Source organism: Saccostrea cucullata, unplaced genomic scaffold (genome assembly GCF_032062105.1).
Source record: "Saccostrea cucullata isolate Sc308-1 unplaced genomic scaffold, CSIRO_AGI_Scuc_v1 ctg773, whole genome shotgun sequence".
In the NCBI taxonomy this organism is placed as follows: Eukaryota; Metazoa; Mollusca; class Bivalvia; order Ostreida; family Ostreidae; genus Saccostrea; species Saccostrea cuccullata.
Window position 1 is genome coordinate 174,039 of NW_026928493.1, and position 27,480 is coordinate 201,518.

Consider the following 27,480-nt stretch of genomic DNA (forward strand, 5'->3'; position numbering starts at 1 on the left):
GTAACTGTGTAAACAGAAAATGGTAAATATTTTCTGTAATTTATAAAAATGTACACATACACTGTATGGTCAAATCCCCCTTCTCCGTCTTTTGTAAATGTAAATTTAATTAATTTTTCATAAATTAGCACTACTTGTACAAGACCAAAGGGACAAAGTTTATGTTTAAAATACATGTACTGTATAGGGGATTAATTTCACGGGTTGTAATTTTCACGTTTTTCTCTCATCTGACACGATCGCGGTTTCTTGAATTCGCGGAATCAGTTTATAATAAAAGTTACCTCCCTTGTCTATATACATTTAATCCTTACCATTTAAACGACATTTATCAGCATAATGTCTTTATTTCACGAACAACAGAGTAGGTTAATATAAAATTTTAAGATATAAAAAATACATGCAATTGACAATTAATTAAAACTAGTACAGTTTTAAAACGTCCTTGACTGTAAACGCAAATGACTTTCCTATATTATGCTACACCCTAAGATCTTCAATACAACGCGGCGAAAAACCACTGGACAACGATAAATGTATTAATGTAGTCAGACGATCAAAATAATATCTTTCGACATTTTCCGTAAGTTCAATAGTCGTTTAAATGATTTTAAGAACCAAATTGTCGATAAAAATTAATATGCATGATAATGCAGGTGAGGCCTAACAAATACACGTGGTAACATTAGTTTCGAACGGGTAATCAAAACCCATGGCCCATGTGTTTTGATTGATGAAACGTAGCGTGGGCTATTTAAACAGCTCTTAAACAAGTACAGGTTATTATCTGCTGATTGGAATTTAAGTAAAGCGTGATAATTAAAATAAATGAATGACAAGTACTACTCATAATTACTGAAATGGCCATGAACTGCACCTACATGTATATAAACCTACAGTTGTCTATATATTCTCAAATTTCCGAATAAAACATGTAGATTATTGAAAATTTTAATATTCACTGTTTTTTGAATTCACGGATTTATTAACACCGTGAATATAGCGAATATTAACACCGCGAGTTATTTTCCCCCTATACATTATATATATTTTAGAGAAATTTAAAAGTTTATAAAAAGACACTAAAAATCAGTACTGTAGATCACCTTATTTTCGCGACACCTTATTTTCGTGAGATAGTCATTGACTCTTGATAAGAGAGACAAAATTTTCACAAATTGTGGTTATTGCTCTGTATAATCTTAAGGAATGCTATTATACGCGAGAATTAAATTTTCGCGAGCACATTGTCTCGCGTAATTTCGTGAAAATAAAGTTCTCGCAAATAAAAAGTGATTTACAGTATTTTCCACTTTTAGATTGATGGCTCTCGGATTGGACCAGTTTAAAAATCTGCCATACTTTCACCAGTTGATCAGAAAGTTTCTTCTTCCTTGCAAAACAGAGGAGCAGATAAGAGTTCGCATCAAGAATCTGACCAGTTCTAAGGCCTCTCCAAACATTATTAAGGTACGAGGTACATGTATCACAATAAGAGTCTCTTAAGGCTATCTAAATTTAATTCTCTGGTTCTCAGGCCAATTTTCTCCAAAACAGATGCGGGAGGGAGGCATTTTATTTATCATTTTATTGGCAATAAAGTAAATGAGGGAGGTATTTTTTTAATTTTAATTTTCGAATTTTCTTTAAAATAAAGATAATTTTTTTTAATCACAGATGTACCTTCCATGTCTGATCAAAAGGTTTGCTTTATCCATTGCTTATCAGCATGTGAACATTGTAGGCAATGTCTTTGAATGTATTTTCAAAGGAAGTAGCCAAAATCTCTTTGAAAATGGCTACTGGAAGTGATATTTGATTACTATACTACGAAAAAATGAGGAGGGAACTTTTTTTTTCCGGATTGGTCTCTGCGATACCAACTTTTTATTTTATCAAAAATACAAAAAATTAGCAATGCGGCTACCTAAAAACAGATGCGCGGGCCTGAGAAAAAGAATTTCAATTTTAGGTAGCCTAATCTTTTCTAGCTTTTCATGTTGATATAGTTAAGCTTAGAAAAAATCTATTTGTTTTTATTTCAAATAGAAAATCAGAGCTTATTGACTAAATATATTTTTAAAATATTTTCATAGACCTACAAGCTGACCAAGAAATTGCCAGATTTTCAGACTTTCACTGGAGTTTTTTCACCTCATGAAATGAAATCTCCTAAAGACCAAGATACTGGAAAACTGCCTACTTGGTGCAAAGAGCTTAAAATCCGTGAAATCATGGCCGGCACTGAGGATGCTGAAGAGAATAATGGAAGTATGCAGAGGTCATCGAGTGTAAACATTCCTCTGATGTCATCAGAGAGGAGAAAGGTTGGATTATGTTTTCATTGTAGTAAATTTCTGCGAAGAAATGTGTTAACTTTTCATTTTAAAAAATAGGTTAAGACTATTCAGTAAAAATCTTGTGTCATGTCTTCATATTTTGTGGGGTTACCTCTGCAGAAAACCTTTTATTTTCTTATTTTTGTTTTTAGACTAGATACTTGAAGAAAAAAGATTATTGATTGAAATAAACAGACTTTTCATTTCAAATTTATAGGTTGAGGATTCAAAGAGTTGTTCAGCTCCTGTGACACCTATGACCAAAACACAGGACCAGCCCTGTACTGTCATTATCGTTCCAAACCTCACCCCCCAGAAGTCCAGTGTGTCTCAAAGGCCAGTAACTCCTGCAGAAACACAGTCTTCACAGAGTCCACTCCCCCTTAATGCCATTGTTCTCACTAATATTGCAGTCTCTTCTGCTTCAGATGCAGAAATTCCCTTTTCAACCAAACCTCTTGCAATACCATTATCCTGTAGTCAAGTGCCAGTTAGTCAGAAATACACTAGTATTCTGTTACCCAGTCAAAGAAATTATACAGACTTGACCACTTCTAGCAGTTTATCATCTGAGAGTAGTCAAAAAGTGTTACCTTTGAACACAAGCTCAAGTATGATTCCTCCAGTGTCATCAACAAGTGGTGTAAAAACCTTGTGTACTGGTGTGTCATCAGTTTCCATTTTATTTAGTCAATCATTATCGACTCCAACCTTATCAATCCAGACTTCATCAAGCCAAACAGTCACTGTGCCTGCATTATCAAACAAGACAATAACAAGTTCTTATCAAAGCATGCCAAGTTTGATTGATCTGAATTGTCAGGAATCAGAGGCTCTCGACAAAAAGTCAAGGACACCTACACCTCCAGATAGTGCATTATTGTTAAATCGTCTTCAAAACACTACCATGACATTAACTGATGGTCCTGGTCCTAACAATGATATGGGTACAGCTTTCTTACCCATTGAGGATATTCAAGAGGAATTACACAACAGCAATGGAATGTCTGTACAGTCAGAGAGGTGTATTTCTCCTGATAATATTGAACCAACTGTTAAAATGAAAAATAAGGAAAGTGATTCAAATGAAACTGGTTTATCCAAGGAAGTTATAAGGAAGCATATGAAAGGTTCTAATGCTAGATCTGAGTCTCCAAGCAGGTAAAATTCTTTATATTTGACTAAAAAAATTCTATGATTATGGTACTTAAGTCTTTGAAACGTTTCAGTAAATACACATGAAGCCATTTGAATTTGTAAAAACGGTAAAGTTTTTGCAGTAGGAAAATGTTCAAATCTTAAAGGTCATTTAACATTTTCAGACTGAAGCCATTTTCCCCTGGGTTTATACCTCTACACCAGGAGTCAGGCCAAACAGAAATCCTGGGAAATCCCGGTAGTCCTATACTGATTAGAATGGTTGAAAATGTTCCCAGTCCTATAGAGGGAAAAAACAGTCAGCCAACGGAAGGGAACAAAAATCAGAACGCAAGTGTTTGTGAGCATGATGCAGAAAAGAGACAGAGTACTGCAGGGAATGTGTTTTTTGGTGACAGTAATTTGACAGATTCTAGTGTTGTCCAGGTTGATGTTTCAGACAGTAGTCTTAATACCACACTGGTAGCTGACGACAGTTATAGTGAATCACCGAATCCTGCTGAGAATTCAAGAGAAACACAGGCTTATGTGACATCTTCAGTGGATACTTCAGTTAGTGTAAATCAGTCTACAAATGTACAGCAGACCTTGGTAACAACAATCACATCTACACATCAGTATGTAACTGAACGTCATTCAGAGAATTACAACTCAACAAAACTTCTTGGTATTCCGATTGAAAATAAATTACATGTAACCAAAATTCCATCTTCAAATAGAACAGAAGAGCAGGAATCTGACAAAAGTAAAACAACAGGTAGAGCCCATTTAATTGGATCCCTGAGTAGTTTATCATCTTCTCAGTCTAAACCTTTAGTGTCAGCAAGCCCTATGAAATCAGCCCTGGAGATTGTGGCTGCATATTCTTCTTTAATGCTTTCTCCCAAGAAAGGCCCAGCAAGTTTTGTCCAGAAAGCACAGGAGACGACACCAGTTAAAAGCAGGTATCGACCTCTAGCTCCCAAGCCTTACACGTCATCATCCGCAGTTGTAAATCCATTTTTAAGTCCTAGAAAAAGTCCCAGAAAAAGCCCTAGAAGGCAGCAGCTACAGAAAAAGGCCAGGGCAATATGCCCCAAAGGACTTGTGATCAAAACAGTAGTATCACCATCCAAGAAGGCAGCCTCACAGATCATGAACAGAGTTCTGGGTAAAACACATTGTAAAATACTACCGCGTCCACCGGGCCTGCCTAGAACTGAACTTCACATTCAGACCAAGGGGCTAACATCACATCAAGTACCAGCCGAGTTGCTGAAAGATGAGACCGAAACAGAGGAGGAAGGAATGGAGACGGCGAGTGAATGTGACACAGGTAACTGTTAGAAGGATGCATGTTGTTAATAATTAAATATATGTATAAGATATATTTCTAAATTCTTCAGATAAGGGATAATTGTATGTAAATATAAGTTTCTTAAATTTAATGAGAAACTAAGATAGTTACTGTTTTTTCTTTGAGTACCTAAATTTTGTTTAATTGTCATTTTTGTGGATCATAGCAATGAATAAAATGCAGATCATGACAAACAAGCAAGTGCTTGCTAGGGGTTTGTTACTTATTAGATAAACTAAAAAAAATCTTTGTGGGAGTGGTAAAAATATAGCAGAAATATGAGAAATAAAATTTTCAACACTCTATTTTATTTTAACAGTGGAATCAGAATATTTGTCTGATGAAGTGATGGAGGATGTCGGTGATAAGAAGCGTTCCGCGCGTAAGAATCTTCAGAAGAAGTTCCACAAGAACCGTGAGCTGCGTAACTCGGTGGAGAGCGATGATACGGAGGTGGACGAATCTAATCTTTACGACAGTCAGGACGACAATGATGAGGAGACGGAACACCTCGCCGATCTCATGGCCGCCAGCACCACCATCAAGTTAGTACTCTCCAGTCTTGTTCATTAAGGATTTATTTCTTACAGTTTTAAGAAACACTCAATTTTTTCTTCATGACAGATGCAAATTGTATTTCACATTTACGTGTAAGGTGTGTTTTGGGAAGAATAAGTAATATTTATTTACTTTTATTGAAAAATCAGTGTTAAAAGCTTTGATTATTTTCCAAACTTTTTCGAGATGCATAATAATTGCTTATATTTTCTAACCAGATTTAATCCAAAGAGCATTCTTTCAAAAGACCCTAAAGATCTGTCCAGCAAAACAAAGAGAAGAAAAGATTCTGCCTTAGCTATGCTGGCCCCAGACATTGTAGAAACAGACCCACTGGTAATAATTATTATATACTCTTACATTTACTATTGTCAATGAATTTTAGTTAAAAGTCAACGTAGGTAAGAGATAAAATTAAGGATTTATTTAAGGAATACACAACAATGTTAAAAAGTTCTCTTGGAAATAAACTTTTAGTTGGTCACTTGATCAAATCAGTAGATTTGATCACTTACCAGCTAAAAGTTCATTTCCCAGTGAACTTTTTAACATTGCTGTTTATTACTTATATTTTTGAGACAAACAAATTCCGAGTAAAACTGCATTTTTTATTACACGAACGGGCCGCTGTATTGCTATGTTGTGATGAGCAATGACCTAGGGGGCCTAGAAGTTGTGTGGAAAATTCGTCTTGCTCCAACATTTGAATATTAACAATGATGTTCGCAGTCCACTTCAGGAATTCTTTGTTTATAATGTAAGAACAATGATCCCTACTGAAAATAATCTTACTATTTTATGAATTTTAAATATATTTGATTTCAAAAGCGGTGATATTCTTTGTTTTAGTTAACATAGCTTCAAAGGAATTTCGGGTTAAAATTTAAGTCCGATTTTAGGCTAATTATAGTACATGTATTTAAAACATTCTTCACACCAAAGGAAGATCTATTGAGCATCTGTTGAATGAAAATACATGTATATATATGTTTCAGTTATTTTACTTTTATCGTCTTTTTTAACTTGGTAGTTCCTAAAACAGACAGAAATATATGTAAACAAAATATCCCCCCTCCCCCCCCCCTTAAATAAAGTCCACACAGAATTGAACATATTTTCTCTTCAATAGGTTCATCTAAGAAAGATGTTTGCAAATGTAAATATTAAGGAATGAATTAAATAGCAACCCAAGTTATACTGTATAACCTGGGTTAGGGCAGTTGAAGCTTTTTAAACCATGAAGCGGTATATGATTTTTGTATATAATTTTTCGTTTACAGAAAGATGACCGAGACACGGCATTTGCCCAAGCCTACTTAATCAAGGCAGCAGAGGATCTGAAACACGACTTTACCACATACGAACAATTTCTGAAAATCCTGTATGAGTTTGGAAAATCTGAACAGTCACCAGTAAAGGTAAGTTTAATGTGTAATCTTCTAAGGAACTTGTCCTTAGTAGTTGAACTCTCTGACAGTAGTGTTAGGATATTATGTGCTTCAAAGAAATATTTAAATCTTGTTTTCCTATTCAACACATATTAAATAAAAATCTGGTTGAGTTGAAAAAAGATAAGTGTTGAAATAAATTATTACATTGCCTAGTTAATGCTGGGTATGGCAAATGATATAAATCTATGAAGAAGCACATGTTTTGTGTATTGTGTTCACAAGTAACTAGTAATTAGATTTATTACAAATTGAAAGCAAAACTAGACAAAAAAATTCAAATTTCTGTAAACCAGCTATTATCTGTGTCATCTTTTATTCATGATTCGTTGGTTGAAATCAATCCGCGACAATTAATTTTCATGACCGATGAAACATTCTCTACAAATACTTATCAAAATTATTGGTTTGCGGTGATTAATATTCGCGATTAAAAGTAGGTCGCAGAACTCGGGAATATTTCTGGTACACAAATAAAAGTTGGTTTACAGTATTACTGTGTACAGGGTTATTTTTGCCTCGCTTAATTTTCGCCCTTTTAATCTTGCAATTTCCTTGTTTACAGTATATACATTAGCTTTCTTAAGAAACTATCAGAAAAGAACCTTAGTCTAAGTTTTTCTTCATGTGAGCGTTATATTTTCCTTTTGACTGTATTTGTCTGAACTTGAAACTTATTCAAGGTATTACTGACAATCAAGTTGTGCATGTACAAATTGATTACTGTTGTATTGACAAGCAAGTAAATTTCCAAAAGGTATTCAAACTTGAAGATAGGTCTATTTAATTTTCTGTGGCTCTGCCTGCATCATGACTGGTGGCAAGTTTTACATGGCAAGTCAACCAATCCTCTCTATGCTTGGTGGCAGAAGGAATCATATGTTAGCTATCCTAACAGGTGCCTGGTGGCAGACGATTTAACTGGCTAACTATCCTTCTGCTACCTGGTGGCAAATTTACTAATTACCTGTCCTTTTGTTGGTAGAAGGTTTAAGATGTAACATATCCTTCTGGTGACAGAAGGTTTTACTGGTTACTTTTTCTCCTGGGGTGACAGAAGGTTTTACTAGTTATTTTTCTCCTGGTGCCTGATGGCAAGGGGGATTTACATGTTACCTATCCTCCTGTTACCTGACGACAGAAGGTTTTACCTGTTACCTAATGAACTGATGCTAATAGGGAAGTGATTTTCATTCCTGTGGGATTTAACCTTTAACATTTATAATGAACTTAAAACATCTGTCCCTGGCACTTTGTTTCAAGCATGTTTTACTGTACATTGTATTACCTTTGTTTACATTGCGGTCTATTTGTATTCGTGTTTGTGTGTATACTGGACTAACTTGTGAAACTGTAATACTTTCTCTCCTGAAACAGTTACTTTTGTTTCTTCTAAGTGTATTTCAATAGAAACATACATCTCTATAGTGTCTACATAGGTGACAAATAGTGAATCAGTGAATGGCTTGTATAGGGGCCCTCAAATACAATGCATTGATAAAAGAAGATGGCAGACAGTTCCTTTTATCAATCATGTTTGGCTTTAATGAAAGGGATTATTTAACATTAATATTGTAGATTTTATTTAAAATAGGGCAAAAGGACTTTAAAGTTAAATAAATTGAAAAACCATCATCCTTACATTTTCAATAGAATATGAAAGATCCAAAGATTTAAAATACATGATGTATATTTATTAAGCTGTAAAAGAAGTGATGTGTCCAGTAAAAATTATTGTATAAAAACACCATAGAAAGCAAGCAGAAGTATATTTCCCAATGCAAGGTTTCAAAAGAATTCACTCCTCATTGTCTGTGATGTTATAAGCTGGATTGTGATTAACAATACCAGGACCGTTCCTCGTACGATAGCTACTGAGTGAGAATGTGTCAGTGGTAACACGACTATTGACATCCAGGCTCTGAGAGATTGTGCTGAGCCGCCTTAATCCACCCTGAGCACAGCACAACACCTTCTTCAGCTCTCGTCTAAATCTCTGTCCATGAATGCTGTACAGGAAAAAGTTAATGGAATGATTTAAATACACAAAAAAGTCAGATATACGAGAAGCCATTAAGTAGGAGGCGTAACCATGGTAATTCACTTTTCCATCCACAATGAACTTAAAAGCACTCTCTCTGATGGACATGAAGATAACTTTAGGACTGGTACACACTAAAAATGCAAAGGAGACGGAAAGCAACATGGCAGTGAGTCTTTGGTGAAACTGTTGTCTGGAATCTGATCTGTTGTTCCTTTGATTCTGACTCCGCATGGAGCGTCTTCTCAAAGTAGCCTTCCTATTGTCATAAATGATTAAAATGTTAAATGTCAGCAACACAACAAACGGAGCAAAGGAATAAATGGCAGCATCCAACCAAGGCATCACTTTATCATGGAAGTCTTCATATTTCTCCTCAGGGATACAGAATTCACGGTCATCAATGGTCACCGTCCAAAACATGTGACTGTTGATGACAACAAAAATGATTAAAAGCAATATTGTTACCTTTCTGGCTCTTGAGATGGTGGCCATTTGGGCAGCTTTAAGAGGAAAATGAATGGCAATAAATCTCTCCACGGTCATTGCAACTACTAACCAGACAGAATAATGGTAGGTTAAATAGGAAAGAAAATGAATGGTAATGCAGGCAGCGTGGTTCCTTGTGGAAATGTCTGTGCCTTCATTCAGAATGGTTAGCCATCTCCTGAAAGCGTTGATATACAGCACGGCTAAGTCCATGACCGCAATGGCCTGCATATAAATACAAGTGGAAGTTGTTCTCATGGAATGTCTGCATAGAACTAGAAAAGTTAAGATGTTACCTATGGTTCCCAGAAAAATGACAATGGGGAATACATAAACCCCGAAAGCCTGGGCAAAGCGATACTCCCAGTACTGGTTCAGAATGTCTTGTAGTGTTGGCGGAGGCTGATTTATTGGGGGAGATGGTGTTGTTTCCAAAGAATCATTGTGTAAACTCTCATTGCCAAAATGCATCACTATATTGTAATTCTCCATAGTTGTTGTAAACATTAAACAAATTTCACTAAAAGAATATGATGTTAAGCATAAAAGAACTTTTCATGCAGCCTACCTATAATTTGGTCAATGAAAGATCATTGTCCTAAGATCCTACTCCCTTCCAGTAAAGTTTATGTTTCACATTTAAATAAAAAAATCTAATACATCTCCTCTGACTTGAGAGATGTCATATTTCCCTTGGTTCCTTTTCGACACATATTTTCCCTCTCTGCACTCACAAATTAAAAAGTATTATGATATCACAGCTGTTATCCAAAATAATAGTTATATTTACTCTGATCCAGGATTGGGTAAGAAAAATCCAAGGAAAAGTTGTTGTCATCAGTTAAATCAACACTTCAATAGCAAGGCAGCTCAAATTTACTCTTGAGTGGGATATAGTCTTTCTGATTGTTCAAATATCATGACTCTCGACATCCATAATACACATGAAGTCTATTAAACAAAGCACATTTCACATCTTGTTGTCATATCCTTTGCTTTGTTTGAGGTCTATAAACAGTCAGGATAATCTATTTGGAGTCCTTGCAAAGATGTACTAAATAAATTCTCCTTTTAAATGGATGGAAATGAAGAATTTGTCATTTCAATGGAAAAGTTGAGAATAATGATAGCTGAAGTGTGTGGGGGCAAATGTACCATAATGTGTATTGTCCTAAAGTTAATTGTTGCTGTACAGGGTGGCTCAAAAGTTATACTGCAGGGAATACAACTGTTTTTTTTTAAAATATATATATATTTGAGCAATAAGCTTACAAAATGAAGAATTTAGATTTAAAGATATGTTACAGATTTTTTTTCAGGTCAAAATCAAAATATTGGTGCCTTATATATAATAATCACCATTTAAGTATTCATGCCAATAATTTATGATTTATAATAGCCATTGAATCCTAAGTTTATATTTATTTTACTATACATAGGTGAAAGATTTTAAAAAGGAAAACATAAACTGTTTACATTTTAGAGGACGGTTTGATCAAAGTCATTGACAGAGAGCAAAAATAATTGTTATGACATTTCACAATTTTATGGATCTTCATATTTCATTTAATAACTTAGAATTTTTTTTTCAAGCTTCACCCATAACTTTCCATATATAGAATTTATTTCAAAAGGTGTAGATGAAATAAAATCCAATTTTGAATAAACTTTGGTATAAGGTCAAAGACAGAGTAGATATTACTTATCAGGATAATTAATTTTATAATTTACTGTGATAATTTTGATAATTTTTAACCTGCAGACTTCATCTTTGTTGTATAGGTTAATACAGGTCTGAGAAAGATTCAAAATGGTTACTGTAAATCACTTTTTGTTCATGAGAACTAAATTTTTGTGTAATTACGCTAGACAGTGTGCTCGCGAAAATTTCATTCTTGCTTATAATATTCCATAAGATGTAGAGCAATAACCACAATTCATGAAAAATTTGTCTCGCTTATAAAGAGATAATGTCTATCTCGCGAAAATAATAATGTGTCGCAAAAATTAAGTGATTTACAGTATTGGCTTGATCAATTAACTTCAAATACTATACATTTTATTTAATAAAGACAGATTTCTGGATGAAAAGTCTTTGCTTGGTGTACCTTGAACAATTTTGAAAATGTCAAAGGGTCAAGAGTGCAGGCATGGAATGGGGGGGGGGGGGGTGTCAAAAGAACTTAAGGTCAAGATCTAGTAAATGTCTTTAGACTTTTTGGTGCTAAATCCATTATGACGTCACAATCATTTTCAATTCTCTTTTTTTCTGTACTTTACAGCTCCAATAGAATTATGTAGATAATAAAGTATTTTCATGGAATTCAATTTGAAACACATGAAAGGTAGTCCTGATACCTATATTAAATTTTACATTACATTGTATTTAAAGAAGAGGCCAAGAACATACAAATTATCATTTTCTGGATACATTTTCTTTGTCTGATATGGAAAAAAACTCCTATATTCATGACTGGTTTTCTTAATTTTTCATTGGAAATAACAGTTTAAAATATGATTTTTCATCTTGTTTACTTACAAATTATGCTACCAAACACCTTATTTGACCAAGCATAAGTTATAAAGCATCATTAAAAGAATTTATTTCTTAAATTTGATATATCTGTAGGCACCTTTCATTCACTAGATCTTGACCTTAAATAATATTCAATATCTTGGAATTTTTTAAAGGATCAGTTAAACAAATACATTTTTAAAAAAAATTAAAGAAAGAAGGAACTTGTAAAATTTTATGTCACTCAATTGAAAATTGTGTAGTCTGAATAAAAAATTAAGCTATATCTTAAAACAAGACTCTTTCAAAATTTTCTGTGCCAGAGAGATTTCAAGCACAGCACAGAGTAAAGTCCTTAGAAAAAAGTCATTTGGATAAGGCCAAGGTCACATGGCATAGTAACTATTAGAACTGCATTTGTTTGGAACAAGTATTGGGGAAAACTTTTGTGCAGAACCTTACATGGGTTTTATGATAACTGTTTTAGTCCCATTTTGAATTGAGACATCTCTCTTCTCAAGTTCAACAGCTAACCGGTGATATTGATGATTAATTTGATAAGTTGTACACCTGTTAAATTAAGTGTTTTAATACAGGATGGATGTAATTTAAAAAAAGTAGAATAGATAAATATCGAAGAAAGAAAAAATGCATTTCTTATAATTTAATTCCTGGTATTGATACAAATATGTCTGTTACATAATTATTAAATACTGGTATTTAATGAAATATCTAGTGATTCTCTTTAAAATTTAAAACTGTAAATTAATAAAAAAAATTTTGCACCCATTTTGAAATTTTAAAAGTAAATTTTGAAATATGTACTATGCAGATTTCATGCAAATTAAAAAATTAATTTTCAACATTTATTATTTTTATTAGATTGGACAATTTGAACCTAAAACCCTTGTTATTGCAGCATTTATTTGTTCTTCTGCCCATTATATCAATTAAGAAATAAAAATGTAATAAATTTCTAACAAGGTAAACAAGTAAAATAAGCTTGGACATTGATCAGAGTATAACAAGACATAAAACAAGAATCAAACTAGGATAATGGCTGTCAATGCGGTCATTAGAAATATCAACAGTTTTGAAATCCACTCTCCAGTTTATAGCTTTATGGCCAATTTCTTACTTTTTGTGTTAAATTTATTATTAACAGGGGTTATCCTGTGTGCTACATTTGAGGGCTATTTCAGAGTCCTTAAACAGCTCTATAAAAATGTCAGGCATAAGATAATGTACATTACTTGTAATAAACTGAGGATAATCCTGTATTATTTTTTAACTTTCTGTCAGAAATTACAGCTTGTCTGAGGTAAAGCTTGTGCTCCTCGCGTGCCCAAATCATGCTGGCATCTGAAAATAGATTTCTATGTCAATATTGAAAGTAATAAAATGTCAGAGGGACCAGATGCTTTAAAAGTACTTTTTAGAGCATATGTGACATAAATGAAAAAAAAAAAAGATGTGTAATTATGACAACTATTATAATTACTACATACGGATTACAATCTAACAATACTACAATGTATAATTCTGTATGAGCAGACGAGTTAATGTCAAAGACCAAAAAATTAAGCCTTATATATAATTGCAGATTCTTAAACAAGAGGCCCATGGGCCACATCGCTCACCTGAGTAACTTGGGTGATGCAGATCTTTACCAGATTCCCCTCTTGCTATACCTATCATGCCCAACAACCCCCCTTCCCTTTTTTATTTTAAAACTGTAGAATCTATACTACCAAAGGATGCTTCCACATAAGTTTCAGCTTTCCTGGCCAAATGGTTCTTGAGAAGATTTTTAAAGATTTGTTCTATATATTTCTATGTAAAACTTGGATTCCCTATTGTGGCCCCACCCTACCCCCAGGGGTCACTATTTTAACAATGTAATATCTACACTACCCAAGGATGCTTCCACATAAGTTTCAGCTTTCCTGGCCCAGTGGTTCTTGAGAAGAAGATTTTTAAAGATTTGTTCTATATATTTCTATGTAAAACTTGGATTCCCTATTGTGGCCCCACCCTACCCCCGGGGGTCATTATTTTAACAATTAATATCTACACTATCCAAGGATGCTTCCACATAAGTTTCAGCTTTCCTGGCCCAGTGGTTCTTGAGAAGAAGATTTTTAAAGAATTGTTCTATATATTTCTATGTAAAACTTGGATTCCCTATTGTGGCCCGCTGTACCCCTGGGGGTCACTATTTCAACAATTTAATATCTACACTACCCAAGGATGCTCCCACATAAGTTTCAGCTTTCCTGGCCCAGTGGTTCTTGAGAAGAAGATTTTTAAAGATTTGTTCTATATATTTCTAAGTAGCTGCAGATCTGTAGCGTTATGGTTTTTATATACTTTGACCATAACTCTACAGATCCTGTAGTGCAAAAAAGGTGCAATTTACGGCGCAATATTTTTTGCGCTCTTTTGGGGAGAATTTCTCTACTTTCCAGCATCGTTTAATCAACTACCTTTCAACCCCTAATTCTAGACACATTATTTAATTAATCTGTATATATTTTATCCATCTCCCAACCCTTTATAGTCGTCTCTACAAGTGATAAACTCGCTTGATTAAAATTATTTGTTAGATTACTGAAAATTCATATCCAGCGAGTTTATTGCCTGTAGAGACAACTATAAATGGTTGGGAGGTGGATAAACTATACATATTGGCTACAGAATGTGTCTAGAATTAGAACGTGAAAGGTAGTTGATTGACCAAAGCTAGGAAGTGGAGAAATTCTCCCCAAAAGAGCGCAAAAATATTGCGCCGTAAATTCCACCTTTTTTGCACTACGGGATCTGTAGCGTTATGGTCAAAGACAAATATATAAAACCATAACGCTACAGATCTGCAGCTAATTTCTAAGTAAAACTTGGATTCCCTATTGTGGCCCCGCCCTACCCCCAGGGGTCATGATTTTAACAATTTAATATCTACACTTTCCAAGGATGCTTCCACATAAGTTTCAGCTTTCCTGGCCTAGTGGTTCTTGAGAAGAAGATTTTTAAAGATTTGTTCTATATATTTCTATGTAAAACTTGGATTCCCTATTGTGGCCCGCTGTACCCCTGGGGGTCATGTTTTTAACAATTTAATATCTACACTACCCAAGGATGCTTCCACATAAGTTTCAGCTTCCCTGGCCCTGTGGTTTCTAGGGAGAAGATTTTTAAAGATTTGTTCTATATATTTCTATGTAAAAATTGGGTCGGCCATTGTGGCCCTGCCCTACCCCCAGGGGTCATGATTTTAACAATTTAATATCTACACTACCCAAGGATGCTTCCACATAAGTTTCAGCTTTCTTGGCCCAGTGGTTCTTGAGAAGAAGATTTTTAAAGATTTGTTCTATATATTTCTATGTAAAACTTGGATTCCCTATTTTGGCCCACTGTACCCCTAGGGGTCTTTTTTTTAACAATTTAATATCTACACTACCCAAGGATGCTTCCACATAAGTTTCAGCTTCCCTGGCCCTGTGGTTTCTAGGGAGAAGATTTTTAAAGATTTGTTCTATATATTTCTATGTAAAACTTGGATTCCCTATTGTGGGCCCGCCCTACCCCCAGGGGTCATGATTTTAACAATTTAATATCTACACTACCCAAGGATGCTTCCACATAAGTTTCAGCTTTCTTGGCCCAGTGGTTCTTGAGAAGAAGATTTTTAAAGATTTGTTCTATATATTTCTATGTAAAACTTGGATTCCCTATTGTGGCCCCGCCCTATCCCCGGGGGTCATGATTTTAACAATTTAATATCTACACTACCCAAGGATGCTTCCACATAAGTCTCAGCTTTCTTGGCCCAGTGGTTCTTGAGAAGAAGATTTTTAAAGATTTGTTCTATATATTTCTATGTAAAACTTGGATTCCCTATTGTGGCCCGCTGTACCCCTGGGGGTCATGTTTTTAACAATTTAATATCTTACACTACCCAAGGATGCTTCCACATAAGTTTCAGCTTCCCTGGCCCTGTGGTTTCTAGGGAGAAGATTTTTAAAGATTTGTTCTATATATTTTCTATGTAAAACTTGGATTCCCTATTGTGGCCCCGCCCTACCCCCAGGGGTCATGATTTTAACAATTTAATATCTTACACTACCCAAGGATGCTTCCACATAAGTTTCAGCTTCCCTGGCCCTGTGGTTTCTAGGGAGAAGATTTTTAAAGATTTGTTCTATATATTTTCTATGTAAAACTTGGATTCCCTATTGTGGCCCGCTGTACCCCTGGGGGTCATGATTTTAACAATTTAATATCTACACTACCCAAGGATGCTTCCACATAAGTTTCAGCTTTCCTGGCCCAGTGGTTCTTGAGAAGAAGATTTTTTAGTGACCCCACCCTATTTTTAGCTCACCTGAGCTGAAGGCTCAAGTGAGCTTTTCCGATCACATTTTGTCCGTCGTCCGTCCGTCTGTCCGTCCATAAACTTTTCACATTTTCGACTTCTTCTTAAGAACCACTGGGCCAGTTTTGACCAAACTTGGTACAAAGCATCCTTGGGTGAAGGGGAATTTAAATTGTTAAAATGAAGGGCCAAGTCCCTTCTCAAGGGGAGATAATCAAGAAAAGACAAAAATAGGGTGGGGTCATTAAAAAATCTTCTTCTCAAGAACCACTGGGCCAGAAAAGCTGAAACTTGTGTGGAAGCATCCTCAGATAGTGTAGATTCTAAATTGTTCAAATCATGACCCCCCGGGGTAGGGCGGGGCCACAATGGGGAATCAAAGTTTTACATAGAAATATATAGGAAAAATCTTTAAAAATCTTCTTCTCAAGAACCACTGAGCCAGAAAAGATGAAACTTAAGTGGAAGCATCCTCAGGTAGTGTAGATTCTATATTATTCAAATCATGACCCCCGGGGGTTGGGCGGGGCCACAATGTGGAATCAAAGTTTTACATAGAAATATATAGGAAAAATCTTTAAAAATCTTCTTCTCAAGAACCACTGAGCCAGAAAAGCTGAAACTTATGTGGAAGCATCCTCAGGTAGTGTTGATTCTAAATTGTTCAAATCATGACCCCCGGGGGTTGGGCGGGGCCACAATGGGGAATCAAAGTTTTTTCATAGAAAATATATAGGAAAAATCTTTAAAAATCTTCTTCTCAAGAATCACTGGACCAGAAAAGCTGAAACTTATGTGGAAGCACCCTGTGGAAGTGTAGAAGCTAAATTGTTCAAATCATGACCCCCGGGGGATGGACGGGGCCACAATGGGGAATCAAAGTTTTACATAGAAATATAAAGGAAAAATCTTGGAAATCTTCTTCTCAAGAACCACTAAGCCAGAAAAGCTAAAACTTATGTGGAAGTATCCTGGGGTAGTGTAGATTTTAAATTGTCTAAATTATGATCAGTGGGGTAGGGTGGGGTCACAATATGTATTACAAGGGGGAAATCTAGTAAAAAACAGAATGGTCAAAGCTTCTCAGGTGAGCGATGTGGCCCATGGGCCTCTTGTTGTCTTTTCTTGATTATCTCTCCTTGTAAGGGGACTTGGCCCTTCATTTTAACAATTTAAACTCCCCTTCACCCAAGGATGCTTTGTACCAAGTTTGGTTAAAATTGGCCTATTGGTTCTTGAGAAGAAGTCGAAAATGTGAAAAGTTTACAGACGGACGGACGACGGACAAAATGTGGTCAGAAAAGCTAACTTGAGCCTTCGGCTCAGGTGAGCTAAAATCTTATGTTTCTGTTAGAAATTGATTGTATGAAAATTTTTATTTAAATTCTTTTCAAAAAGGTTGGAACCATTTTCAAAGTAATATCATTCTTTTGAATGTGACGCTAAATGGAAATTTAAAATACATGTATTTTTCTTTGGATTAAATTTTTTTTAAAGAGGACATACAAGGTTCTTTATTGAAAAAAAAGAAAAAAAAATGAAATTCTTTTTTTCAAATTTGTGTCAGAGTAAATGATAATGTGGAACAAGTTCAGAATGCATATTTGAAACATAGTTCATATCTTGAGAGTATGTGGAACAACTAATGATATTCAAATGACACACTCAAGGTCCATCAACCTTTTTATGCTAAATTAAACCTGAACTTGACAAGTAACGTGGTCATACAAACAGCTCAATATCATTAAAAAAAAAAAAGAGAAAATTATTTCAAACTTAAGGATCTTCATTCTGTAGATGGTATGCCAACAACTACAATACTTTGCCATGTAGTGGGCATCTTTAAAACAACCATATATCAGTTTGCACTTCAAATTAAAGTAAAATTTTAGTATACTGTAGTTTAAACTTTAAGGTTTACAGTTTATACCCTGACAAATTATTTTTTTATTAAATATAAATTTAATTCTTGTCCATCACTCATCAGCTTTGTTAAGAAAGCTTTGTTGGGCTTAATGATGGGGGGAAAAAAAATCAGTGTTGTTATACCTGTAACATTGATATCATGAATAAAACATTGATTTTATATATACAGCTGTACAGAGAAATGAAGGTGCTGTTGAGGAATTTCCCTGACCTGGTGGAGGATTTCTCAGCTTTTCTGTCCCCCAGTCAGGCAGTGGAGTGTGGCTGCTTTATGGAGAACCTCCGCTTTAGGAGGGCCAGGACCTTCCTACGTAAATTAGAGGTGAGTGAAGAGGGTCAGAACCTTCCTACAATCCTACGTAAATTAGAAGTGAGTATACACAGGCAACTTAGCCACATATGATTCTCATATGAGTATCATATGATTCTCATATGATTGGTTTCATATGAAAATCATAGGAAAAGGGCATCATATGTGAATCATATGAAGCAAATCATATGATTTACATATGATCCGCATCTGTGAATCATATGAAAATAACTACATATGATTTTCATATGAATGATTTAAGTGTGTTTCAAGCCATTTACATATAAGAATCATATGAAAAGGGCATCATATGTAAATCATATGAAACATTTATGTGTGTTTCAAGCCATTTACATATGAGAATCATATGAAAAGGGCATCATATGTAAATCATATGAAACACTTATGTGTGTTCTCTTTCAATATTTTTCACATTCTTGTACACATTTAAAAATCAGATATTTCTGATTTAGATGAAAATTCATTACATTACAGTGATCTATCTTCATTGGTTACATATCTTAAAATATCTTATAATGCTTACACAACTTTTTTGATAAAATTATTTTCATCAAGAGAAATAACTTATTTTTCACAGTGTACATTCTAAACAAGAAAATATACAAACAAGTCAGTAGCATTTGTCGATACATGTATTTAACATATTCTAAAATGAGTACAAATTATAAGATTTCAGCAAAATGATTAAGTAGTTGAACATGTATACATGTACAAATGAATAACATGATTAGGTCATATACTTGTACAAAAATACCATATGACATGAAGGTGTCCACAGCAAAATTGAAACATCAGCAATAACATTTGTCATGTATTCTCTATTATAAATTTATGAAAAATCCAATTATTTGTTATTCCAGCATACATATAAGAATGGGAAATCTTTACAGGTCAAATTCAGACAAAATTGTGTACATCCTCCCCATTTCATAATTATTCCATATATTTCCTTGTTCTTTTTCCTTCTGTATCTCTATTATTTTCAGCTGTCCTCCCTCTAATCTGACCATTTTGAAAATCTCTTTGAACTGTACCAAAAATGCAAATCCACCAGTTCTCCCCTTCCTAAACAATTTCTTTGTGGCCCAGAATGGTCTCTACAAAAATTTCAAAAATAAAAATAAAATGATTCTAAATTTACAAAATCAATTCTACAAGTTATATTAAAGTTAAACTAATCATCAGCAAACAAATGTATTCCCAATTCACCGACACAGATTTAATACGAGGTAAAACTAATGTTATATATGTTATACAAGGTGTTTTGTGGAATCCTATGATGTAATTTGCAAGACATTTACAGTGTTAGAAGATATTCTTCATAATGAAATTATAAGAAGCATTTTTTTTTAATTTTGACAATTGAATTTTGCAAGACAATTACACTTTTGGAAGATATGCTTCATATAAAAATCATTAAAAAAGCATTTTTTTTCTATTTGACAATTGAATTTGGAATGTTCAAATAGTATATATTAATTCAAATTGCCAAAAATTAAGAATATTTTGACACAAATAGGCAGAAAAAACAGAATTTGTGTTTCAAGGATATCCTTGACTTTGTTGGGCAGAATATAACAAAGTCTATTAAACAGTGTGTAGTTACCTTAACTTTGAAGCAAGCCTTGGATCTATGGATTTTTTCTTATGATAGGCTGACTGTATATTGAACCTGTAGAACAAATATTCACGCAGTAGATATTTTCTAAGCATAACTAAAACTTAAACTACAAAAAGAGAGAGTACAAGTTTGTAGGTTCTCAATTGTCCTAAATATCTCACAATTTACCTGAAACTAGGTTCTCTAGTGTTGGAAAAAAATTATAAATGTCAATGAATACATAGATGTAAATATTCAATGGATTAGCTATCTGATGTACATGTACTTTCAACACATAGTCACATGCACATGTATTTGTACCTTGAAAGTTGCCACTGTTATTATTAATTTTTTGCTGAAATTCAAAAATTCAATTTACCCCTTGAAGTAATTGTATAGTTTCATAGCTTTTAAAGCAAGAAAATTCTATTCATACTTTCCATATTTAAAAAGTGCATTTACAATTAAAATTGTTTCATAATGTAGAATAAAACTTCTATATTAGGCCATAATAAATAAATTGCTAGATTCTCATCCGAATTTTTTTTAAAATATAGGCGGGCGGGCGGCTTTTATTTTGTATTCTTTATTTTTTCAATTTTGCAGATTTTTTATTGACCTGGTCAATCGGTGTAATTTTATCTACAATACCCGAATAAAAGTCATAGTAAAGGTTCATTTATCTCTTACTTCACATCATCACCAATCTTTTTCAACCAATGACCCTTGTTTAAAATATATACGCATGTATTACAGCAATTAACATCTTTTCAGCTGTCAAAATAATGTCGACTTTCGCGGGATTTAAAACGAAAGTAGAATGGTAGATGAATAACGATCCTGATCAGAATTAAGACGACGAAATACAGAAATAAAAAAAAATCGAGGCAGGGGTATAAAATCGGGGCGGGCGGGGATGAGAATCTAGGAATGTTTTTATTATGGCCTTATTGAGTTGAATTTATTTTTGATGAAGCTGTGCAAACAATGTAGAATTATAAAGGAACAAAAAGAAATTATCAAGAAATATTTTGTCATAAGGGAGTCATTACAGATGTACACTTTCATTTTTTATTGCAATATTTTTACCTTTAATAATATTGTGATGGTGCAATCGTCTGTCAGAATCAGCTGTAGGATCAATCGCCAGTCTTATTAGCTTTGGGCTTCGTGGACTTCATAAAAAAGCAGCACTGTGACACTGAACTCAAGTTGTTGAATGCATCTATATGCCATAAAAACAAACATCTGTCATTAAGTCGATGAAAGAATCGACTTGATAACGATCTCAACATACAAAACGCCAACAGCTATAATACAGGGTTTCTACTTTCACTTTCAAATCAGTACGTAACAAAAGTCAAAAAAAGAGAAAAGAAAACAAAGTAATGCCTTTAGCCTAACACGTAAATTGTAATGTTTACATCCTTTGAGAAACACATTTATCCAAAATAATTATACTTACAGATCACTAGATCTAACCTTATGTAGGTTTGCGAAATGCATTAATTGAAATTCAACAATTACAATTGATGAGAGTATTATAGACATAAGTTCATACGAACCTGTAACCGAAATGAAAGGATATGATTTGCCACATATGATTCTCATATGATTGTATATACATATGATTCTCATATGAAAGACAATGCATATGTGGATCATATGTGGCTAAATTGCCTATGTACGGGGTTTTGACCTTGTTACATAAATTAGAGGTGAGTATAAAGGGTTTTGACCTTGCTACATAAATTAGAGGTGAGTGTAGAAGGCTAGGACCTTCCTACAGAAATTAGAGGCAAATGTATAGGGCCAGGACCTTCCTACGTAAATTAGAGGTGATTGTACAGGACAAAGAACTTTGTACATTAATAAGAGGCAAATGTATAGGGCCAGGATCTTCCTACATAGTTATGTTAGAGGTGAGTGTACAGGGCCAGAACCTTCATACATAAATAAGAGGTGCGTACAGGGCTAAGGCCTTCCTATGTGACCTTCCTACATAAGTTTAGAGTTGAGTGTATAGAGCCAGGGCCTTTGTACTTGAATTATGGGGTAAGTCTTTGTCTGAGTGTACAACTGACAACTATTTTGATAACTGATTGCCTCGAGTGTTGATTGTTTATAAAGAATATGCAATTTAGCATTGAGATGCATCCCACTTTGATTTTGAATAAAAAGATTTAGTTTGACCAATCCTTGTAACACTGTTTAAATGAATAGAACATAAGACACACTGATATAAATGAACAATTAATCATTATGGTGTATTTATATGAATGTTATAGGTATACGCTGAGAGACATCCATCTCAGTATCAGAAAACCATGAAACTGCTGACAAAGTGGGCCCCAGGTGGCTCCAAGGAGGAGGAGAGGGTGCTGAAGGAAACCCTGGAACAAGTTCTGAAGAACCAACCACATCTCCTGGATGAGTTGTCCCTCTTTTTTGAGGATGAAAAGCCCCCTGACAGGTAGTCATAGTGCTTAAAGGGCATTAACAAAATATTTGAAAAATTGTGAATACATATATACTTTTTATACCAGGTATATGAAGAATTTACATGATTATTTATTGACTTGTTATTACAGCTATATGACTGATTTTGAGGAGATAACTCTGGCAGACAGTGATGAAGACGAAGGGTTCCTGTTTGATGATTTTGAGGAAGTGGTCATTCCAGAAGATGAAAATCCTGATGGAACTAAGAAGTGCATGTGTAATTGTCATCAAAATCCCAATGCTAAAAACTTCCACATGAGGAATATTCACTGTACAAACTGTTGTTTGAAGGTACATGTATTATATTCTGAGATTTAAACAAACTTAAAAAAATTTCATTAAAAAATTAATGTTTGGTACATATTAACTGCTTTTTTAATGGGTAAACTTGGAAATTTAAGCAAAACTTTATCATATCACTTACAGAAATCTTTTAAATATTATGGAGTATAATTTAATTTCAATAATGTATTAAGATGAAGGGGTATAAAATTATATAAAATATTTACTTTTGATTACAAAATACAGTAATAGAAATAATAATACAGTAAATACAGTAAAACTAACAAAATACAGTAATATTAAACTTCCCTTGTTTAGGTAATTGATGGAGAGCTATACTACAGGATCAATAGACAAGTCATAAAGAAAGTGAGGGTGAAGTATTACCCCGAAGTTAAACCTCTGAGCAGCCTAGAGGAAGAAGAGGAGGAGGTGGAGAAGACGAGAGTGAAGACAGAACCGATGACACCGGCCCAGTGGGAGGAAGATGAGGAGGGAGCAGAGAAAGAGAACGTACAGATCAGACGACCAAGGAACATGGGAATAAAGGTAACAATCAGACAACCTAAGAACATAGGAATAAATAAAGATCAGATGACCAAAGAATGTAGGAATAAATAAAGATCAGACGACCAAAGAACATAGGAATAAAGGTAAAGATCAGATGACCAAAGAATGTAGGAATAAAGGTAACGATCAGACAACCTAAGAACATAGGAATAAATAAAGATCAGATGACCAAAGAATGTAGGAATAAATAAAGATCAGACGACCAAAGAACGTAGGAATAAAGGTAAAGATCAGATGACCAAAGAATGTAGGAATAAAGGTAACGATCAGACAACCTAAGAACATAGGAATAAATAAAGATCAGATGACCAAAGAATGTAGGAATAAATAAAGATCAGACGACCAAAGAACGTAGGAATAAAGGTAAAGATCAGATGACCAAAGAACATAGGAATAAAGGTAACGATCAGACAACCTAAGAACATAGGAATAAATAAAGATCAGTTGACCAAAGAATGTAGGAATAAATAAAGATCAGATGACCAAAGAACGTAGGAATAAATAAAGATCAGATGACCAAAGAACGTAGGAATAAATAAAGATCAGACGACCAAAGAACATAGGAATAAAGGTAAATGTACAGATCACATGACCAAAGAATGTAGGAATAAAGGTAAAGATCAGATCAGGCGACCAAAGAATGTAGGAATAAAGGTAAAGGACCAAAGAACGTAGGGATAAAGGTAAAGGACCAAAGAATGTAGGGATAAAGGTAAAGGACCAAAGAATGTAGGGATAAAGGTAAAGGACCAAAGAATGTAGGAATAAAAATGAAGATCAGACGACCAAAGAACGTGGGAATAAAGGTAAACTGACAGATCACATGACGAAAGAATGCAGAAATAAATGTTAGCATACAGTTCAGATGACAAAGAAATTTAGGAATAAAGTTAAACCTACAGATCAGGCAACCAAAGAATATAGAAGCCCAAAGAACATCGGAATACAGGTACAAATGGGAACATTCTTATAATGCTGCTAAACAAATTGCATTTCAAAAACATTAACACACATTTATATTGAACACACCGATAATGAATTGTTTTAGCAGTGTGATATTAATTCCCCTGGTTTTCAAAATATATTTTAAGCTGAGGGGATATACTAGTAACAAATTATGCATTTAACAAAGCAAAATCCTCTAGAACTGGTATTTTGTTTTCAGCATGTTTTACTGTATTTCATATTATTCTGCATGTAACAATAGGGTTATAGATCTTTGCAAACAAAAACTTAATGGTGATCTTTTATTTCAGCTTAAGATATCTAGCAGAAAGAAGGGGAAACAGGGGCGCTTCTTTTCTATCAAAGAAATGGCTGATTCTCCTGTCAAGAAAACAGTTACAAGTGTTTCAACAGAAACTGGGGACCAGATTTCTGACCTGGACAACCTTCCCTCCACGTCCAGTCAGCCACAGGAAATGACTGAAGAAGGTGAGAAGAGTGGAGACAGGGAATCGGTCTCAGTGCTAAGAACTGAAGGAGTGGAAAGTACAGACCACTCAGAGGAATCTCAGCTTGGTTGTGGTCTACCTGATCTGATCCCCCCTCAGGACCAACGAAGGCAAGAGGAAACAAATCCTGGGGGAGTAGTGGAGAAAGTTGAGGAAACGTCTCCACTGTCCAAAGTACCCAGGTCAGTGGAAGTGACCGTCACAGCAGACAGCAATGAGGACTTCGCAGGGGCCATAATATCCATCCCAAACACTGAAACCACACCAAAGAAGAATTCTGAAGGAGAATTCACCATCAGTTCATGGGTGGAAAGTGCTAACTTGTCACCTCAGAAAACCCCTCCAGCTCTTATGGAGGAGGTTGCCATGGATGGACATAGTTCTCAAAACAGAGACAGTTCTTGTTCTGACTTGCTTGCCAAGGCTTTACACGAGGCCATGATAAGTCAGTCAGATGTGTCTATGACGTTAGATTCCTCACAATTAGGCAACAAACCACAGAGTACATCTAGTCCAATAAAAACCTCGGTGTCTTCAACTAATTTTGGATTTTCAATAGTATCTGAAAAAGAGACAAAAGAGACTAAGAATATGGCCAAAAATGTAGAGAAGTCAGATTCAGAAAAAAGCTTTTTATCAAGTGCTAAACAATTAGACTTTAGTCCTACAGATAGACAGAAGAAGAAAATAAGTGAGAAAAGAAGAATAGTACCCAAACCAGTCACTGCAGAAACAAGTTGTGTCTCGCCTGCATTTTCTTTGTCCAGCATAGACAATGTTGAATTCCTTAAAAGTCCCTCAGCCTCTAGCCCTGTTATTGCCTACACAAACTCCCCAGTGTTCCACAATGACAATTCCAATCTGTCTTTAAAAGTAAGCCCAAATCCAAAGTCGTGTTCCACAGAGGAGTCTGTATCGGGATCTTCAGCTGGCCAAGGTCTGAAACTAAAACTGAGTAAAAACCAGAATGTGGCCTCTCCATCTGGGAACATTATTTCCAGTGTTGTTGGATGTGGTCAAGAAGAACCTAAAGGAAGTCCTAGTTCCACTCAGGCATCGGATGCACCAGTTGAGAAAAGAGAGACAACTCCTGCAACACCACAGATTGAATGGACAAGGTTAGAAATTACTTTAAAATATTTTCTATTTTGAGAAGTCAAAAGACAATTGCATATTGAGAAATATACCATTAATTTTAAGATAAAATTACTGCCCACTATCGCATATGCAATAACACTATTGATTCCATTAAATCTGTTTTATTCATGTAGGTCTTTAAAATGCCACAATTGAAACGTGATTTTTGTGTAAGTGAATTTTACTTGAAAAAGCATTGTTTTTGATGCCAAGGGGATGGGACTTCCAGTTTCATCATTTTTTGTTCTTTCTTGTTTTATTTTCCATGGATTAAGCATCAGAAGTTTGTCATTTTTCAGATAATAGAGAATTCAACACTCTGTTGGAGATGCTGGTTAAAGCACAACACGGCCAGCTGATAAAGTGGACACTAAAAAGGGGGGGGGGGGGTCTCAGACAAGGCAGAGAGAAACATGGAGGCTAAAAAGACAAGGCAGAGAGACAACAGTATCAAAGTTGCAAAACAAATATAGAGACTATAGAATCATCCAGCTGACAAAGTGGCTGCTACAGTCTGTCTACAGCTCCCAGATACAGGAGGGAATGCAAAGTGATCCAAAAGTTTTTAAGAAAAAAACCTTCAGTGTCCTGCAGCCTTTTGTGTTCAAATCTCAGATTATTTGCAATTATTTGTTTAACTCATTATGGTTGGTTCCTTGTTAAATGGTTAAAAATCATTTTTTTTTCCTATATTCTAGATTTTACAGATTCAATTAAAATAAATGATTGAATTCTGGGATGTGAAAAAAAGCAGGGTATATTTCATAAACATGTATGCATTAATTGTTATTTTTAACTTAAAATTAAAATTGTACATAATTTTGTCAATGTTAAAGTATTCAATGATAATTTTTATTTCTATTCTGCAGTTTGAATGCAGTTTGAAAAAAAAACTTGAAAAAGCATTGTATTGAATTAGCTGTGAGAACAATTTTTTGCAAGAATGATATTCATTTAAAATATTCTTGGTGGATCCAAGGGGATGTTCTAGGTTACTTCCAGTTTCATCATTTTTTGTTCTTTCTTGTTTTATTTTCCATGGATTAAGCATCAGAAGTTTGTCATTTTTCAGATAATAGAGAGATTCAACACTCTGTTGGAGATGCTGGCTGACGAGACGCCTAGTGAAGAAGACACAACAGAGGAGACAACAGAGTCCTCCAGCTGATAAAGTGGACACTAAAAAGGGGGGGGGGTCTCAGACAAGGCAGAGAGACAACAGAGTTATCCAGCTGACAAAGTGGAGGCTAAAAAAGGGGGGGGGGTATCAGACAAGGCAGAGAGACAACAGTATCAAAGTGGCTGCCAAAAAAGGACTCTCAAAAACGATATAGAGACTATAGAATCATCCAGCTGACAAAGTGGCTGCTACAGTCTGTCTACAGCTCCCAGATACAGAGGAGGGAATGCAAAGTGATC

General features: G+C 34.7%; 3 protein-coding genes across 3 annotated transcripts in view; 2 read left to right on the forward strand and 1 right to left on the reverse strand.

The window, feature by feature from the left end:
- LOC134277759 (GON-4-like protein) overlaps positions 1 to 24,842 on the forward strand; it is a 38,383-nt gene extending 13,541 nt beyond the window's left edge. The window contains exons 16-28 of the mRNA XM_062760070.1: positions 1,320 to 1,470; positions 2,097 to 2,327; positions 2,557 to 3,500; positions 3,662 to 4,812; positions 5,153 to 5,378; positions 5,610 to 5,727; positions 6,672 to 6,809; positions 18,355 to 18,507; positions 22,405 to 22,589; positions 22,708 to 22,909; positions 23,219 to 23,413; positions 23,834 to 23,869; positions 24,727 to 24,842. Of these exons, the coding sequence (XP_062616054.1) occupies positions 1,320 to 1,470; positions 2,097 to 2,327; positions 2,557 to 3,500; positions 3,662 to 4,812; positions 5,153 to 5,378; positions 5,610 to 5,727; positions 6,672 to 6,809; positions 18,355 to 18,507; positions 22,405 to 22,589; positions 22,708 to 22,909; positions 23,219 to 23,413; positions 23,834 to 23,848 (3,709 nt within the window). The 3' untranslated portion in view covers positions 23,849 to 23,869; positions 24,727 to 24,842. The remainder of the gene's footprint in view (positions 1 to 1,319; positions 1,471 to 2,096; positions 2,328 to 2,556; positions 3,501 to 3,661; positions 4,813 to 5,152; positions 5,379 to 5,609; positions 5,728 to 6,671; positions 6,810 to 18,354; positions 18,508 to 22,404; positions 22,590 to 22,707; positions 22,910 to 23,218; positions 23,414 to 23,833; positions 23,870 to 24,726) is intronic.
- On the reverse strand, positions 8,483 to 10,503 carry LOC134277749 (growth hormone secretagogue receptor type 1-like). The gene has a single exon (XM_062760059.1). The coding sequence runs from the start codon at positions 9,874 to 9,876 to the stop codon at positions 8,638 to 8,640; it is 1,239 nt and encodes a 412-aa protein (XP_062616043.1). The 5' UTR covers positions 9,877 to 10,503; the 3' UTR covers positions 8,483 to 8,637.
- On the forward strand, positions 24,336 to 27,229 carry LOC134277753 (papilin-like). Its single transcript, XM_062760064.1, has 4 exons — positions 24,336 to 24,419; positions 24,727 to 26,042; positions 26,931 to 26,940; positions 27,134 to 27,229. The coding sequence occupies exons 1-4, from the start codon at positions 24,336 to 24,338 to the stop codon at positions 27,227 to 27,229; spliced, it is 1,506 nt and encodes a 501-aa protein (XP_062616048.1).
- The last annotated feature ends 251 nt before the right edge of the window (positions 27,230 to 27,480 follow it).